This window comes from Dendropsophus ebraccatus, chromosome 5 (genome assembly GCF_027789765.1).
Source record: "Dendropsophus ebraccatus isolate aDenEbr1 chromosome 5, aDenEbr1.pat, whole genome shotgun sequence".
Lineage (NCBI taxonomy): Eukaryota > Metazoa > Chordata > Amphibia > Anura > Hylidae > Dendropsophus > Dendropsophus ebraccatus.
In genome coordinates this window covers 19,554,816-19,572,940 of record NC_091458.1, presented here as the reverse complement: position 1 = coordinate 19,572,940, position 18,125 = coordinate 19,554,816, and the positions used below count along the sequence as shown (strand labels likewise).

Genomic DNA, 18,125 nt, shown 5'->3' with positions numbered 1-18,125 from the left:
CACTGTACATGTGAATGAGGCCTTAAAGGGGTATTCCCCCCAAGAGCTAAAAAAAATGAAATGCCTCCAAACCTAGCTGAACTTACTCACCAAGTCCCCCTGAGAATTTTGAGCCATCTACCGTCTTTCTAGCTGCATCCGTTCCTGAGTTTCAACTTTTTCTAAAAGATGGTCTATAATCAAGATAGGAAACTACATTTCCCATCATGCAATGCTTATGCCTGAAGATGGTAATGATGATGATGTAGCAGAGCTGAGATGTGATTGGGATGTAGCAGAGCTGAAATAGGGGAAATGATGTAGCAGTGCTGAGATAGTGAGAACGATGTAGCAGAGCTGAGATAGTGAGAACCATGTAGCAGAGCTGAGATAGTGAAATGATGTAGCAGAGCTGAGATGTGATGGGGATGTAGCAGAGCTGAGATAGTGAGAACCATGTAGCAGAGCTGAGATAGTGAGAACCATGTAGCAGAGCTGAGATAGTGAGAACCATGTAGCAGAGCTGAGATGTGATGGGGATGTATCAGAGCTGAGATAGTGAGAACGATGTAGCAGAGCTGAGATAGTGAGAACGATGTAGCAGAGCTGAGATAGGGAAAACGATGTAGCAAACCTGAGATAGTGAGAACGATGTAGCAGAGCTGAGATAGTGAGAACGATGTAGCAGAGCTGAGATAGGGAAAACAATGTAGCAGAGCTGAGATAGGGAAAACGATGTAGCAGTGCTGAGATAGTGAGAACGATGTAGCAGAGCTGAGATAGGGAAAACGATGTAGCAGAGCTGAGATAGGGAAAACGATGTAGCAGAGCTGAGATAGTGAAAACGATGTAGCAGAGCTGAGATAGTGAGAACCATGTAGCAGAGCTGAGATAGTGAGAACCATGTAGCAGAACTGAGATGTCCAGGGTTGAGAAGGCTGCGGGTGGCCGCGGGCGGGTGAGGAAGGCTGCAGGTGGCCGCGGGAGAGGAGGGCTGCGGGCGGGTGAGGAAGGCTGCGGGCGTCCAGGGGTGAGGGGGCTGCGGGCGGCGGTGGGAGAGGGGGCTGCGGGCGGCGGCGGGAGAAGAGGCTGCGGGCGGTGGCAGGAGAGGGGGCTGCGGGCGGCCACCGGATGAGCTTGGGGTGAAATACATGGTGCAGGTGAGCTTGCTTTGGGGGGCGTCACACAGTTGGGGCTGCAGGCACAGGAGCGCTGGGCGGCCACCGGGTGAGCTGGATGGGGGAGGAGGGAAGGGGTCGTACACACAGTTTGTGTGTGTGTGGGGGGGTATGCATGAGACGGGTGATCTCTGTGGGGGGGCGCCGTTACACAGTTGTGCACTCATCGGAGGCTGCAGGCGGCCACGCGGGGGGGATAGGGGGGGGACTGCACTCACAAATGCGGCCACCGGATGAGGGGGGGCACAGACTCAAACAGCGCCGCGGGTGAGCTGCGGGTGTGAGGGGAGGCACAGACTGTGGGTACGCTCCGGGTCAGTGGGGGGTGCTGCTGTCAGAGAGGCAGACAGCTGCAGTGTCTCACTGTCCTCCCTCACTTCAGTGGACTGGGTTAGAAGCATTAACCCGGCCCATTGAAGAGAGGAAGGACACGTGATGCCGTCTCGGAGGGTGCGGGCCAGGAGCAGGGAGCGTGTCAGTTTGGACTGAGGTCTAATGATTCTATGCAATCCGTGGGGGGTGAATGCTTCTAGATAACAGCAAAACTGTGCAGAATCCGTAATAACTTTATATTGGAAAGATGGAAAGCTACGGGTGGGCAACGTATTAATGCAAAAATAATTTTGGGGGGAATACCCCTTTAAAGGGATATGACTTTGGCTATGTTGAGATCTCCATTGATCCTTTCAGCAGGAGCGTTTGCATCTCTCATGTTGGAGCTCAGTCCACCAGGGAGCCGCCTTGTTTGGGGTCTTTCACCTAACGTTGCCTATTAATGGTCATCAGACGAAATGTCTTTAGAAGGAAGCTGGCTCAGGGGTGTCAAACTCAGGCCATTAAGCTGTTGCAAAACTACAATTCCCGTCATGCCTGGACAGACAAAGCTTTAGCTGTACAGGGATGATGGGAACTGTAGTTTTTTAACAGCTGGAGGACCCGAGTTTGGCACCTTTGTTCTGGATGAAGTTTATGAAGGTCGTCCATTGCATCACTTAGGGTCCTATTCCACGGAGCGATAATCAGCCCGATTCGGACGATTATCGCTCCATGGAACAGAGACGACGATCAGCCGATGATCGTGTCATTGGCTGATCGTTTATTTAGGTTCAAACCAAAAATCATCGGGCAATAGAGATGCGCAGCGGGCGACCAACGATTTCCCAAGCACCATACTTACCCTAAACATGTTGCAGGTCTTCTCCTGCGCGCAGCAGCAGCTTCGGTGCAGCCTGTCTTAGCTGACAGACCGCTCAGCCAATCACTGGCCAGGACTGCCGCGGCCAGTGATTGGCTGAGTGGTCTGTCAGCTCAGGCAGGACGCACCGAAGCTGCTGCTGTGCGTAGGATCGGGAGGAAGACGGAGCGCAGGAGAAGACCTGCAACATGCTTAGGTAAGTATGGTGTTTAAACAAGCGCTGCAAAGATATCGGTAACGATGTCCCTGCAGCCCTCGTTAAACAATTATCGGGCCATGTAATAGGCCCAGAAAACGAGCGCCGATCTAGCAGATCGGCGCTCGTTTACATTATTGATCGGGCCCCCATCGGCCATGGGCTAGGACTTTTCGTTTGAGTTGTCGATGACCCTGTGTGCAGCTCTCACCAGTAGCCGTCCATCTAGCAGGATGTCAGTGCCACCACAAGGTACTTTGGTACCCAGATCAGGCAAATTACACAGCCAAATAGTTGTAATGTCCCTCTTGGTAGGTAGGCTTTTTAGGCTTCTGTCGTCAGTAGAAAGATGGGCACCACCTGTAGGTAGACATGTGCCTCTGTAGGTATATACCCCCTCCCCCCCACCACCCACATACACAGTCCCACCAGGCAGACAGATGCCTCCCCCTACAATGTAGTTGGTCTCCTGTAGATCACCAGATACACCTTATGTGTGCCTTCACACCTACCGTATCGCAGCAGAAAATCCGCTGCGGATCCTCAGCAGATTTAACTAAATGAATGAACACCGCATCAAATCCTCACTTACAAATTTGCTGCGGATCCGCAGCGGATTTGACAGTGCGTATTTAATGCTGTGTTCATTCATTTAGTTAAATCTGCTGCGGATCCGCAGCGGATTTTCTGCTGCGATACTGTAGGTGTGAAGGCACCCTATAAGTAGATAGGTGCCCCCAGTAGGTGTTTGTCCCCAAAGTAGTTGCTCCTCTATAGGTGCCCCCAGTAGATGGCAATCCCTCATCTCTGGTGTGTATATACACCCAATAGGTAGGTAGGTATATATATATATATATATATATATATATATATTTTTTTTTTTTTTTTCTTCTTACAGTATCATACCTCCTCACCACTCTCTCTAACCATCTAGCCCCCCCCCCTCCAGCTGCTGACAGCAGACACACACACACATGCACAAGTGAAGTTATTGGGGGAGATTTCACAAACATGGTGTAAAGTGAAACTGGCTCAGTTGCCCCTAGCAACCAATCAGATTCAACCAAGACTGTGAGGAATGAAGGGTGGAATCTGATTGGTTGCTAGGGGCAACTGAGCCAGTTTCACTTTACACCATGTTTCTTCCCCTTTGTGTGTCTCTAAGCCAGGTTTTGGAGGAAGAAGTGGCTTCTTCTTGCTTTCTGTAGGCCGCAAACTCAATACAGGCTGCGGCCTACAGAGTAACTAGCAGGGTGTGCCGCTCGGTCCCAGGGCAAGTGCCCAGTATTCCCAATGCTAGCTAACAGCAGCAATTTCCCCGCACTTTGGGCCAGGCAGGTGGTGCTGCCCTAGGATGGTGCCTTCCCCTTGTCCTGCAGGATTCATTCAAGATAAACATCAGATTACAGGGGGTAACAACTACTCCACTGTGGGGGCACTCCCCACCAATATGACACTTATCCCTTATACAATTTTAGTCAGAACTCCCCTTAAAGGTGTTATCCAGCACTGCAAAAACATGGCCACATTTTCCCCTCTCTTGTCTCCAGATTGGGTGGGGTTTTTGAATCAAATGGAGCTTAATTGCAAACCACACCTGAACTGGAGACAAGAGAGGGGGAAAGTGGCCATGTTTTTGTACTGCTGGATAACACCTCTAAAAAAAATTAAAAAAAAATAAAAAATAAAAAAAACACACACACACAAAGCTCATATTCTTTTCTCAATATTTTATTGTGAAATATTGGATTTAGAAAAAAAATATACAAAAATGCCAACAGTAAGATGTGCAAGTACAGTATTCAAATAATCTATACAGGTGAAAAAAGCTGACTTTGTCAAGTAGAGAGACTGCATATTTGGGATATATATATATATATACACATTATATATATATATATATATATATATATATATATATACACACATATATATATATATATTACATATGATGTAAGTTAGGACTGATGCGTATTAACAAGCGTCAAATGCACAAAAAAAAATAAAAAATAAATGCTCACTGGGTAATAATATTATCACTAAACGTCCTGAACAAGCACGATATAATACATCTTATCCAATCCACATGAAATAAACTCCCAGTCGTTTCAGTTCACTACAGACCTAAGATCAAGAATAGAGCTCAAATATATTTTTTCTTTGCTTTTATTTTATACAAGTTTTTTTTTTTTTTTTTTAATGAGGTTAAGATATAGTAACATTTACTGTGGACTTTACTGTGAAGCCCCTAAAAATAAAAGATTTTTTTTTTTAAATACCTAAATTAAAATAGAAAGGTTTGCTTTGCTGTTATTCTCCTGACCCACCGATAAGAGAGAAGATGGACGAAAATAAAGTTATATTAATAAATCACGCACTTAAGATTATAGTCTTCAAATAAAATAAACATTTACAATGTACGACTGTTTTTTCAGGTTTTTTTTTTTTTTTAAATATGTTATATATATAATTCAGACAAATCCAGTTAATCATTCAGATTAATAAGACAAATGACGATGCAGTTACAGTGTAGGGATCTAGATATATAAATATACACACACACATATACAGTATATGTGTATATATATATATATATATATATATATATATATATATATATATATATATTAACTTTTAGGCCGATCTCAGTCTGACTAAAATTAAATTAAAAAGTTAAAAATTCTTGAAATAGTTCTGTAACTTTTATATAAATAAGAAAAGCCCCCCCCATAATAACTGAATATAGTATAAATAATAAGTACAAAGTAAGTAAGTAAGTAAAAAGGAGTGTTAGATCCATATGAAATCAGACTTAAAGGTTATTCAGGATTACAAAAATATGGCTGCTTCTTTCCATACAGCGCCATCCCCCCTGTCCTCAGTTTGTGTGTGTGGTTTTTATAACTGAGCTCCATTCACTTCAATGAAAGTGAGCTGCAATACCGCACACAAACTGAAGCCAAGTGTGGCGCTGTTTCTGGAACGGCTAGGTTTTTCTAATCCTAAATAACCCCAATAATAACTTATAAGCAGACACCAAAGGATTGAACAAGAATGTTCCATTCTGAAGCCACTTCTAAAATATACTTATACGGGTCTGGTCTGGCTAATATGGACAACCACTATATGTGTCAAGTTTTGGGGCAAGAGATGGTACATTCACTTTTAAGTTAAAATCTCTGCCCCCCTCCCCCAATCATTGCCCCAAATTACATCCCTAACAGTGCAAATAAATAACGGGTATGTAGAGCCGATCGCTCTTAATGGGTGAGAGCACTAAGACCATGGAGACGGAGCATGACAAACTCTCATTGGTGTTCATTGAATCAGGCCCCTCCCTCCCAGGCTCCACACTAGGTAGGTGGTCGTGGTTCTGAAGCACTAGGGCAGGGATCGGGAACCTGTGGCCACAGGTTCCCCATCCCTGCCCTAGGTAAATCTGAAGATGTAATACAATGGTGGACTTCATTGCATTTAAGGGAGGAGCTAAAGTGGGCACGGACCCCCAATGATCATTAGAGCAGAGAGAAGCACTTGGCTAGGAGCTTCACTGCCCAGCTAGTGGCAGGAGACCAGTCTCTATTATAGGTCTATAGAGACCATCTCTTGAAGAAGTTACAGCGATCCAACGAGTGACGTCGGATGGGACATGCATTATAGGTTATTATTAGTGTTTCTTCTAGAATTGCATAAAATGCCTTTGGTATATCAGAACAGATAACAATACAATGAATATATAGGACATAAGCAATACTGGGAGGTGGTTCTGAAGCATTAGGGCAGGGATGGGGGACCAATGGCTCTCCAGCTGTTGCAAAACTACCATTGCCATCATGCCTGGACAGCCTTTGGCCTAGTGTACTGACACAGCCGTGAGGCTGTGTCAGTACACTAGCACAAACTTTTAAACTGTTTAGGAGCTCCAGACATCATAATTAATCATGATGCTGCGAGTGCTCAGTTCCAGTCCGCAGAACGCTGTCCGTCTATGGAAAGAATATTATGGACGTGTGAATAACCCCCTAATTTTTCCATAAAATATGCATTGTGGCGCAATATGCAATTGTGCACATCGAAATTGAAAAATTTGTTTGTTGTTATTGGGGGGGTTGGTTTGTCTTCATGTCGTTCGGCCTATAGTAAAACTGGCATGTTATCTATGTTCCAGTGAGTCTGCAGGATAGGCAACCTTTATAGCTTATTTTATCTGAATGCTTTTAAAAAATAATAACCTTTTTAATTAACTGATTGCTCATACAGATCAATGCAGATATATATAGCATTGGTTCAAGTATATAGTGCTCGATTACTCATGGCTGATGAAGCCCCTAGTAATCGAGTGCTGAGTCCAGCATCATGATGATTGTCTCAGCACTCGATTACTAGGGGCTTCATTAACACTATATACTTGAATCAATGCTATATATATATATATATATATATATATATATATATATATATATATATATATATATATCTGCATTGATCAATATGAGCAATCAGTTAATTAAAAAGGTTATTAACCATTTACATGCCGTTAAAACACAATTCTTGATGGTCTAGTGGCAGGATCAATCTTTCGTACTTGCTGGCCTTTAGCGATATCATCGCTAAAGTCCAGCAAGTACGAAAGATTGAACCTGCCACTAGACCGTCGATAATTGTGTTTTAACGGCATGTAAATGGTTAATTAGCAAGCCGATAGCAGCCGGAAGCGGTGAGGTCATTGTGTGACCCCTCTCTTTAAAACCTTAAGGAACTCCAGGATGTATGGATACATCATGGGTCCTTAAGGAGTTAAAGTCAATAGCAGTGCATATTTCAGTGCATTGTATTGATTAGGGGCATGACTACATTACTGCTATTGATTTATATTAAAAACTCAACAAATGCACTCAAAAAATGTATATTTTAATTGAAGGTCAGGTAAGGCCAGCTGGGACACACGCATGATAATCTGCCTCCTTCCCTGCCCGACGTCACAGATCAGGATTTGTGTCTATGGCCAGCTCTATACACGTGTGTTCTTCCTGTCTCCCTATCTACTTGCTGAAACAGAAAAGATTGGGGTGGGGGTAGGGGTAACACGGACGCTGCATGCACCAAATAGTAACACGATTCCACCTGAACATTAACACATCACAAGTCTTCATGCTGCAATTTACATTTTTTTTTTTTTAACAAACATGATAGAATAAAAAATAAAATTCTATTTTATCATAACATATGTAACAAATCATTTCAACCCCAGCAAAATCTCGCCTGCAGCCATTACGGCTCATAGAAGTGCAGCCACCCAGCTTTCCACATCGCTGTATTACCATGTGAGTCTGAGAGACGGCACCGATCATCGTATAATGGTGCCGCCAGGTAACTGCAGCTCCCATACATTTCAGTCTGAGCTGAGCTGCAGTAACCTATCACGGCCACTATACAGTGTATGGCGCTGTTTATGTGCTGTTCTCCGTATATGTGGGCACCAAAGCTGTAACAGATAAGTGTGCTGGGTGTCGAACCCGTACTGATCAGATCTTGACAACCTATGAAGCCCTGGAAAAACGCTTTAACTTTAAAGGAGCTGAGATTTTCTTGGGGGATGGGATTTTAAAGGTGAAATGCGCTATAAAAAGGTGAGTATCACACAGTCATAACCTGGCTGTACTGCATCATCTGCAAAAAAGAGAGACACACACTACATGGGTTACCCAGTTCAGGTGACAGTGGGGTCCAGGACCATTAGATCAACCTCATTCCATTCACCATGATGCCTAAATGGAGCAATGATTTCCTTGGCCCTTGGGCACAAAAGAAGTTAAATAACATTGGATCGATAGATAACTACTTATAAGGTTTTCTGTACAAAACTTAAACAAAAAGGACTTCTCTGTACACAACTCCCTCAACGCTCCTATAAATTAAAAAGGTACACCAAAGGCACTTGCAAGTAAAAATCCACAACCAATCGGACAAAAGCAAAACCTCTTTCCGCTAAGAGAACAGATCCTGGACTGTCCGAGCTGTAACAGAATTGTTTAAATTTACTTAAAGACGTCCAAAATTCTGTGCAGATTTCATTAAGAAAAATATCAAATGATATAGCTTTTATTAATAGAGCTCCACATCCTCTGCTTAGTTATAAAGTTGAATAATAAACAGAAGGCTCTGTGCAGTCGCCATTTGTGTGATTACAGTGATGAGGAAGCATATAGTAGAGTATTGTGGGCATGCTCTGTGACCCATGCAGAGAAGGGGAGCTGTGAGTGTGACTATAACCTATTGTAAAGGGCACAATCCAGTCTTATCCATACACAGTGGTAACTTGGATTAAGAGTGTTTTGCAAAAAGAGCTCAAAAGTTTTTCAAAATTGTGACTTGGTTTAAGAGCATTGCTTTGGTTTAAGAGCTGGGTGGATATGCTGGGTGGCGCGCGAGTGGAGGAGGGGCATGGTCTGCATAGCAGGGTCTACAGCACTGTACTGTAACCCAGGAAGTCTCCCTCACCTTACAAATCATAGCAGATCCACTTCAGGCTGGGGCTTACATCAGGGGACAGGACGGTGGAGGTAATCTCTCCATAGCTGTAAACCCTCTCTCCTCGGACAGAAAGCGCTGCATGTATGTGCCCACATCTGCCCTGCTCATTCCTTCCTGCTCCCTGGGGTCTCTGTCCGCCCTTGTGTTTCCCATCCTCTCCATTACTGTACAGTAACTTATAAAATCACATATTCTGCGGTTTCTAAATGTTTGTTTCATTTGTTTTATATGTTATTCAGGATAAAAAAAAAAATCATTATTTTTGGGGTGTGGAACCAATTGTCTGCAATTCAATTATTTCTAATGGGAATATTTGTTTTGGTTTAAGAGTTACAAGTACGGTCCTAGATCCAATTAAGATCGTAATCCAAGGCACCATTGTATTGGTTTCACCTGTAACCATGGTCTCTGATAAAGAAGAGACTGCTCAGAAGTTCTCTCTACAGAACAGGAAGTGCCTGCTTATTGTTAGGCTTAGTGGCCACAGTGAAAACTGCAAGATCAGATTTTAAAATTCAGAAAATAAAAAAAGGGTAAAAAATTAAACAAAAAATTGACATATATATTTTTATTTGTGTAACTTAAAAAGCTCAGTTTAGACAGGTTAACATACATTCCCTTTAATGACCCAAACAATTTTTATTTGTTAGCCGCCTCTGCCTTTAAAATCTCTGTTTTTGTCCCCCCCCCCTCCCCCCATGGAGGGCACGGTATAGCAGGACCAGTTGATACCCTTCATTTTACCATAAATATAAATGTAAAAAAACAAAACAAAAAAAACACCATCTGCAGGTTAGTACGATTACAGTACAGCGCTGCCCAATATACCAATATATACAGCTTGTTATTTTCTATTTAAAAAAAAAAAAATTGCTTTTCTTTTATTTTTCCCATCTATGGCGCTGTGTTACAGGCTTGTTTTTTTCGTTGATCATAGTTTAATACCATTTGGGTTGAATTGAACTTCTGATTGCTTTTTATTCCAGGATTTTTAAGGTGTGAGTTGACAATTGCAATTTTGACATTTAGCTTTTTTCCGTATATAACATTATAGTTATATATTTTATTTGCGCAATTTTTTTTGAATTTTTCTTCTTTTTAGATTCCCCCCCCCCCCCCCCCCACACACATTATTTAAAACCTTTCATTATGAGGTCACATTTTTAACAAACTTATATATTGCAGAGTGCTGTCAAACTGTCAGGCTGTAATAGGACTCCCATTATGACAGCCACAGAGGCCTTCAGTAGGGCCGCCATGATAACCTATCGGCATCCCATGATTGCCTCAAGAGGCGCGGGCTTGATCTAGACCTACTAATGTCTAGATGCCACAGTCACAACTTCTTTGTATCTGAACAGGGGATATGAAGCTCCATATCAGAGGAACTGTTTACGGACTCTTATTCGATCAGCACAGAATATTGGACTTACATATGGAGGACATTCAGCAAATACAAGTCCTTGAATGATCCATCCTCTCCTGTCAAGTTAATTATTTTTTTCTTTTCTATACAGGACCAATTCCAGGAGATGAATACCATTGAAGCGCTCAGGTGACCAGTCACCCATCTCCCCCTAGGTTAAAAGGTGTCAAACTTGTGGCTACAATTTCCATCATAACTGTCCAGGCATGACGGGAATTGTGGTTTTGCAACAGCTGGAGGGCCGCGAGTTTGACACCTGTGACCTTGGTTATGTGGTAATTACCGGTCTATAAACCTTAAAGCAGACACAAGCCCTGAGTGAGCTGGAAAAGTCGCCATCTGTGGTCTCCAAACGGAAGCAGCATCATAGATGGGATAGTTCACAAGGACTTGAAGGGGGATATGAGCACTAGCAACAATCCTGTCATAACACCGTAAGACAAAGCAAAAAAAAAAAAAAATAATTAAATTCAAATAAAATACAGCAGTCATATTTGTCACAGCAGATGTTAAGCGCTCACTACAAACGTGAGCCCCCTAATAAAACAAGGCCAGCTGCTGCGTCCATCTTACGTCTTATTGCCGTATGCTGAGACAGCGCTGCTGTGGTGGGGCGCTGTTGTCGCCATTGCAGAAATGACCAGTTGTCTTCAAGCCAGTTGAAGTTGTTTTTTGTCTGTTTAAAAGTGATTATTATGTCCGGCCAATAACTAAAAACAGTCACTAAAAATATTCCCTTGGTAGGAGTTGATTTTTAAGGGCTTCACAGGAAAAATAAAAACAAACAAAAAAAAAAAACACTAAGCTAAAACAGGAGTCCTCCGAGCTAGACAAGTTCTCAAGGGGAGGTCAGGATGCTGCCGCTTTTGTCAAATTTTTTACCCTTGGATAAAGCTGCGACCTGCTTCAGCAATTCTCGATTTTTGCCCTAAAAGATGAAACGGGAAGTGTAAGAATACAGAGAAGCACCATGACGTTGTAACCAAGGCCAATGAACTGGTCAAAGCCCACTAAGAATGAAAACCCGACAGACCTAATTAATGTCAATGGGATCTCTCAGTGTCCATTGTGCAGTGTCCAATTTGGAACTCCAAGGCAGATGTGATCCTAGCTTTTAGGCTGGGTTCACACTACGTTTTTGCAATCCATTTTTTCATCCGTTTTATGCAAAAAAAAAGATGCATTTGTGTGCATCCATTTTGATACGGTTTTCAATTGAATTTTCATTATAAAAAAAAACAAAAAACATTTTTTAACGTACACAAAAACATGGTCAAATGCATCAGTTTTTCTGCATAAAATGGATTGCAAAAACAGTGTGAACCCAGCCTTAGCCAAAGTAAAAAGCCGCTACTGAAAGGATAGCAAGAGTACATGACTGGGGGGTGTGAGCTGTCCATACCTGCAGTTGCTCCACAGACTCTTTGTGGGCCTTTTCCATGCCATTCATCTTTGTCCTCAAGTTATTCTCTTGGTACTGAAAATCTGCTTTTAATTCTGTAAGCTGAAAAAAAATGTGGATGCTTTTTAGTGATCACACATAAAAGAATCCCCTTGTAAAAAGCAATGTTACAGACAGAGTGAAGCCCGTTTTACTCTACAGAAGAGGGAGGTTACTCGCAAATGCAAAGCAGTGGATGAGACTTATTGTCTGCACACTATGGAATCTGGGCAAAACTTCAAGCGGATTCCACCACACCCCCCACATGAAGTTCCGCTTGTCCCATAGGCTCCATTCTATGCTCAGGCGTATTCCGCCATCTGCCCAAAGAGTTGACATGTCAATTCTTTGGGTGGACAGCAGAATCTGCCTATGGGACAGGTGGAAGTTCAAGAGTGGGCGTGCAGTGAAATCCGCTGAAAGTTCTGACCGGATTCAGTAGTGTGTACATACCCTTTCACAGGGGCGGATTAACTTTACCATAGGCCCTGGGCTGTTCACCAAGCCTGGGCCCCCCCAGCCGACTAACTATGGCGGCACTTTTGTTGTGTTAATAGTACATAATAGATAATGTCATGATGCCCTGACGTGTGCAAAATTGCAGTAAAAAAAAATGCAATTTTTTAGCAAATCAAGACACCACTAAATAATATGTCTTTTGGGGTGGCTATGAGCCCCCTAGGAGCTCAGGGCTCTGGGCTGCCGCCAGAAAGGGACCAGTTATAATCCGCTACTGCCCTTACAGCACTGTCATACTAAGGCCTGGGCTACACACAGACTTCTTGCTACTGATGTCTGCAGTCCATAAGATTAAATGCAACTCAATGCATCCCCCTTGGACTGCTTTATGCAACCATGGCACAGCCCAGGAGCTGTAGCATGCAGCTGTTTGTAAGAAAGGCTTGAAACACATCTGTGTTTTCCAGGAACCGCAAGGCATCCACTGCATCCTTTTATACTATACAAGTTTTATATTCCACAAACTGTAAAACTAAAAAAAGATCATGAAAGTCTCAGTGAAAGTAAATGGAGCATGCATGCTGCTGCTCTATTACTCCTGGGACAAGAGCCTCATGTCCCGGTGATCAGTGGGGGTCCGAGTGGTTATACCCCCCACCGATCAACTAGTGATCCCCCATCCCTTGACAGCCCCTCTAACCATCTGTCTGGTAACTTACCTTCTTATCTTTTTCTAGAATTGTCTGATCTCTCTGCTGTAAGAGCCTTTTCAGCGACATAACTTCCTCTTTCAATTGACTGATAAGGACAAAGTTGTCTGTCCCACCACTGTCCGTCGACTGATTGATTGAACTACTAAAATAATACATGCTGGAATTCAAATATTTATTATAATATCGGAAATAATATGATGTCAGTAATATGAGCATAGCATACAAAGGTGGAAAAAAAATAAAGTCTCTCAGTACATATGCAAATGGCTTTATAAATAGATCTTCACTAGATGAAAGGGCTCAACTACATTCTGCAAACATTTTTACATGACAATTTCTCGGCCACAAACAAATGCTGATCAGTGAGATTTACGCTCGTTTGCGGCCCCTTTACACGGCACGAGAAATCATGCGTCAGGGCTGCATGAATAATCCCTTTGCCTGCAGCCCTGGAAGCCGACAGCACTAATATATCTGTGCTGTCAGTTTTCAGATCACACAGCAGTACATACTTACTTAGTACACTGCTGCTGTGATCCAGCATCCTGGTTTCCGGCTCTCTCATCCAGCCGCTGTGTCTTCAGGCCCCGACCTCCTCTGGCTGTTAATCATTCAGGAGGAGGTCTGAAGATACAGTGGCCTGACGGGAGAGTCTGAGAACAGGATGCCGGATCACAGCAGTGCACTAGGTAAGTATGTACTGCTGTGATCTGGAAAATGACAGCACGGATATACGTATAATCGTGCTGTCCATTTCCCTTTATCTACCTGACATTCTATGTTTACACAGGAAGATGTGCAGCCAATAACCATACATTTTAAAGTCTACTCTAAATAAACGATCAGCCGAGGATTGAGCATTTGCTGGGCACTTTTACACAAGGCAATTATTGGGCCAGGAACATTTCTAACAACGCTCCTGGCTGATAATCAGCCGATGTTAAAGACCCTTAAATAACGTATCCAAAAAATGCCTGCACATCCTCAGCGCTTATAACTGGCTGGACAGGAGTCATGATAGCCAGAACTTTCTAAAACGTGTGGATTAACTGCTATATGGTAAAGAGGACAAAAGCCTGCTAGCATCCATATATGGGGTAAGAAAACTAAGGGTATGTTCACACAGAGTAAAACAGGTGGGAATTCCCAGCAGAACCCTCACCGTGGACTCGGAATGCCACCTGTCTCAGTGTCCCAATGTAATGTGTGGCGCGCTGACGCTCAAAGAATTGATGTGTAAATTTTACACTGAGACACTGAAGCAGACGGGATTCCGAAAGGAGTCCGCGGCGGGGGGGCTTACGCATGGAATTTACTCAGTGTGAACGGGCCCCTAGACTAAAACGCATGTCAACATTTTTAACAATAGATAAGAGAGAAAACTCAAGGTGCTCCATTTCTATCCTCTAATAATCCTTCCCCTTTATAGGTTTCATGACTAGCAGGGCCAGTAGGTCCTGTATACAAGTTTATACAAAGTGGATCGTCAAATAGTGGGATAAACCCTGTCCATATGTCCTATTGAAGGGAGGATTAGGAAGGGCCGTTTTCCACTTTATGTTTAAAAGGCCATAGCACTTGCATTTTTTCACCTAGAGACCCACATGAGCCCTTATTTTTTGCGACACCAATTGTACTTTGCAATGACACTTTATTTTCCCATAAAATATGCCGCGAAACCGGAAAAAAAAAATTTGCGCTGTCAAATTAAAAAAAAAAATAAGTGTTTACATTTCAGGGAGTTTCGTGTTTACGCTGTTCACCCTGGGGTAAAACTGACTTGTTATATATGTTTCTCAAGTTGTTACGATTACAAAGATATATAACATGTATAACATTTATTGTATCTGATGGCCTGTAAAAAATTCAAACCATTGTTAACAAATATATGTTACTTAAAATTGGTCCATTCCCAGGCTTACAGCGCTTTTATCCTTTGGTCTATGGGGCTGTGTGAGGTGTCATTTTTTGCGCCATGATGTGTTCTTTCTATCGGTACCTTGATTGCGCATATGACTTTTTGATCGCTTTTTATTGCATTTTTTCTGGATTTGATGCGACCAAAAATGCGCAATTTTGCACTTTGAAATCTTTTTGCAGTGGCGCAGTTTACCGTGCGAGATCAGGAATGTGATAACTTATTAGTGCGGGCGATTACACACGCGGCGATACTAAATATGTTTATTTATAAAATGGGAAAAGGGGGGTGATTTGGACTTTTATTAGGGTAGGGGATTTTTTTTATTAATAAAAACATTTTTCCTTTTTGTTTTACAATAACTAGAACTTGTATATACAAAGCACTGATCTCTCATAGAGATCAATGCTGTGTATATACTAGGGCTGGGCGGTATACCGTGAAAATACCGATACCGTCCCTGGCGTCGGTTAACCGACCTCAACTCTGCCAGGACGGTATCTGCGGTATTTTTAATCCGGCGGCCGCATCCTCAGCCCCCTCGCGTCTGGGGACGCATATATAGTGGAGCAGGGCAGGGGATGAGAGATCCCCTGGCTCCGTAGTATGACAGTTTGAAGCTTCCCCCCGCGCCCTCGGCTTCTCTCCCGGACAGCCGGGACCCGTCTGAGCACACACGCTGCCCTGCAGGCCGTTTGCGCGCGGAGGTCCCCGGTCTCTGGAGGAGGAGACTGCAGGGACCGCGGGATCGGGTGAGGGCATCGCTGCAGTTGCACAGCGGGATCAGGGGGCGCAGTGCAGACCTCCAATCCCACTGTACAGCTCCAGCACGCACAGCGATGCCCTCACCCGATCCCGCGGTCCCTGCAGTCTCCTCCTCCAGAGACCGGGGACCTCCGCGCGCAAACGGCCTGCAGGGCAGCGTGTGTGCTCAGTATGTGGGACGAGTCAGCGGCTGTCCGAGAGTGAAGCATGTGTGCCCAGGGCGGGGGGGGGGGGGGGGGGGGGGGCGTTGTGGTGTTGGGGATGAGGAGATACTATTTATGTGCCCCCCTTCTACCCAGGTCCCCCCAGCTGCTGCCCCTTTTACCCAGGTCCCCCCAGCTGCTGCCACCCTGCCCCAGTCACCCCCAGCTTCTGCCACCCTGCCCCAGTCACCCCCAGCCTCTGCCACCCTGCCCTAGTCACCCCCAGCTTCTGCCACCCTGCCCCAGTCACCCCCAGCTTCTGCCACCCTGCCTCAGTCACCCCCAGCCTCTGCCACCCTGCCCCAGTCACCCCCAGCCTCTGCCACCCTGCCCCAGTCACCCCCAGCCTCTGCCACCCTGCCCCAGTCACCCCCAGCTTCTGTCACCCCCAGCCTCTGCCACCCTGCCCCAGTCACCCCCAGCTGCTGCCACCCTGCCCCAGTCACCCCCAGCTGCTGCCACCCTGCCCTAGTCACCCCCAGCTGCTGCCACCCTGCCCCAGTCACCCCCAGCTGCTGCCACCCTGCCCCAGTCACCCCCAGCTGCTGCCACCCTGCCCCAGTCACCCCCAGCTGCTGCCACCCTGCCCCAGTCACCCCCAGCTGCTGCCACCCTGCCCCAGTCACCCCCAGCTGCTTCCACCCTGCCCCAGTTTTAATTGCAACGCCCCCTCTTCTTTTTGATGTACTGCCACAGGTTGGGGCAGGCTTATACAGAATTCATGGGCCCCATGCAGTTTCTATGCTATAGGGCCCCATGAATCCTAGCTATGCCCCTGCTCCACCCCCAGCTATCTCTTGGGATCCCCTGATACACATGAATGCTCAGCTTAACTGAGTGTGCATGTGTTTTCAATGGAAATGGAAAGAAGACTACCAGCAATAGGGCATAGGGATCTGCATAGCTGTATATACACGTCTTGTAGTGTGTATATAGCTGTATACTTTTATATACATGTCCTGTAGTGTGTATATAGCTGTATACTTTTATATACATGTCCTGTAGTGTGTACATAGCAGAGACCTGGACGTGTATACACAGGTACACAGCCGAGACCCCCTACTAATAGAATAAATGGCACAGCCTTGGGTTGCTGCTAAGTGACTTAAGATATTTTTTTTAAATAGAGTAAAAAAAATAAAGTAAGGTTGGCCCGGTCAGGTGGGTGTGGCTTACAAAGGGGTGTGGCTTACAAAGGGGTGTGTCATAATTATCGTTCAATTATCGCTACCGCGACTACATGTATGATTAACCGCGATATCTATTTTGGCCAATATCGCCCAGCCCTAGTATATACACTGCAAAGATCCATTAGATCAGTGATAGATTGCTTTGTCTGCCGCAGGCCACAGCAATCTATTGCTGAGCTGGGATCAGCGCCATTGCGACGCTGAGGCCCGGCACGGGCAGAAGGACGGATCTCCCCCCCCCCCCCCGACCCACTAGACACCAGGGACGTGTGGTGCAATGCCTCTACATGCAGCTGTCAGGTTTGACAACTGCATTTAGAGGCTTAACTAGCCGGCGCGGCAACGGGACCTGCGCCGGCTAATAGAGGCGCTCTCTGGCTACAGATTACAGCCGGGAGCAGCGCCGTTCAGAGCGGGGTCCCGGCGGGACCCCTCTCTGAACTCCCCCCGCGGCACCATGGCGTATCAGATACGTCATGGGTTGCTAAGGGGTTAAAGAGCTCAAAGCATACACACAGAAACTACATCTATACTATAACCGAATGAACATGTACTGGAGATCATAAAGGAGTAATGTAATACACATACCTGTCTCCATTGGATGGCTTGGATTCCAATTTAGGCTTTTTCTTTGGAGTTTCATTCTGAATTGCTGTAGTAGATTTATGACTGCAAAAAGAACAGGTACACATGCAATTACCTATAAAAAGTGACATTTAAAAAGAAAAAAAAAAAAAAAAAAAAAAAAAGCCATACATCAAGTCACATAAGTTTATATCTATACATTTTTTATTTACAATAGAAGATAATGGGTGTCATATGAAACTGCATACACATAGTCACAGATATACAGAGAAAATCTTCACTTCATCAGGATCCAAATTTAAATCTTACAACAGCAACAAGGCAGACAAGACTTTTTGAGACA

General features: G+C 44.5%; 1 protein-coding gene across 4 annotated transcripts in view; it reads right to left on the bottom strand.

The window, feature by feature from the left end:
* Positions 1 to 10,196: 10,196 nt before the first annotated feature.
* FAM76B (family with sequence similarity 76 member B) overlaps positions 10,197 to 18,125 on the bottom strand; it is a 15,919-nt gene continuing 7,990 nt past the window's right edge. For 2 of the 4 annotated variants that reach the window (XM_069969627.1, XM_069969629.1), the window contains 4 exons: positions 17,786 to 17,866; positions 13,128 to 13,278; positions 11,911 to 12,012; positions 10,197 to 11,436 (listed from right to left, as the gene is read on the bottom strand). In XM_069969627.1, the coding sequence (XP_069825728.1) occupies positions 11,347 to 11,436; positions 11,911 to 12,012; positions 13,128 to 13,278; positions 17,786 to 17,866 (424 nt within the window). In that variant the 3' untranslated portion in view covers positions 10,197 to 11,346. The remainder of the gene's footprint in view (positions 11,437 to 11,910; positions 12,013 to 13,127; positions 13,279 to 17,785; positions 17,867 to 18,125) is intronic. The other 2 variants (XM_069969628.1, XM_069969630.1) reach the window with 1 other exon arrangement.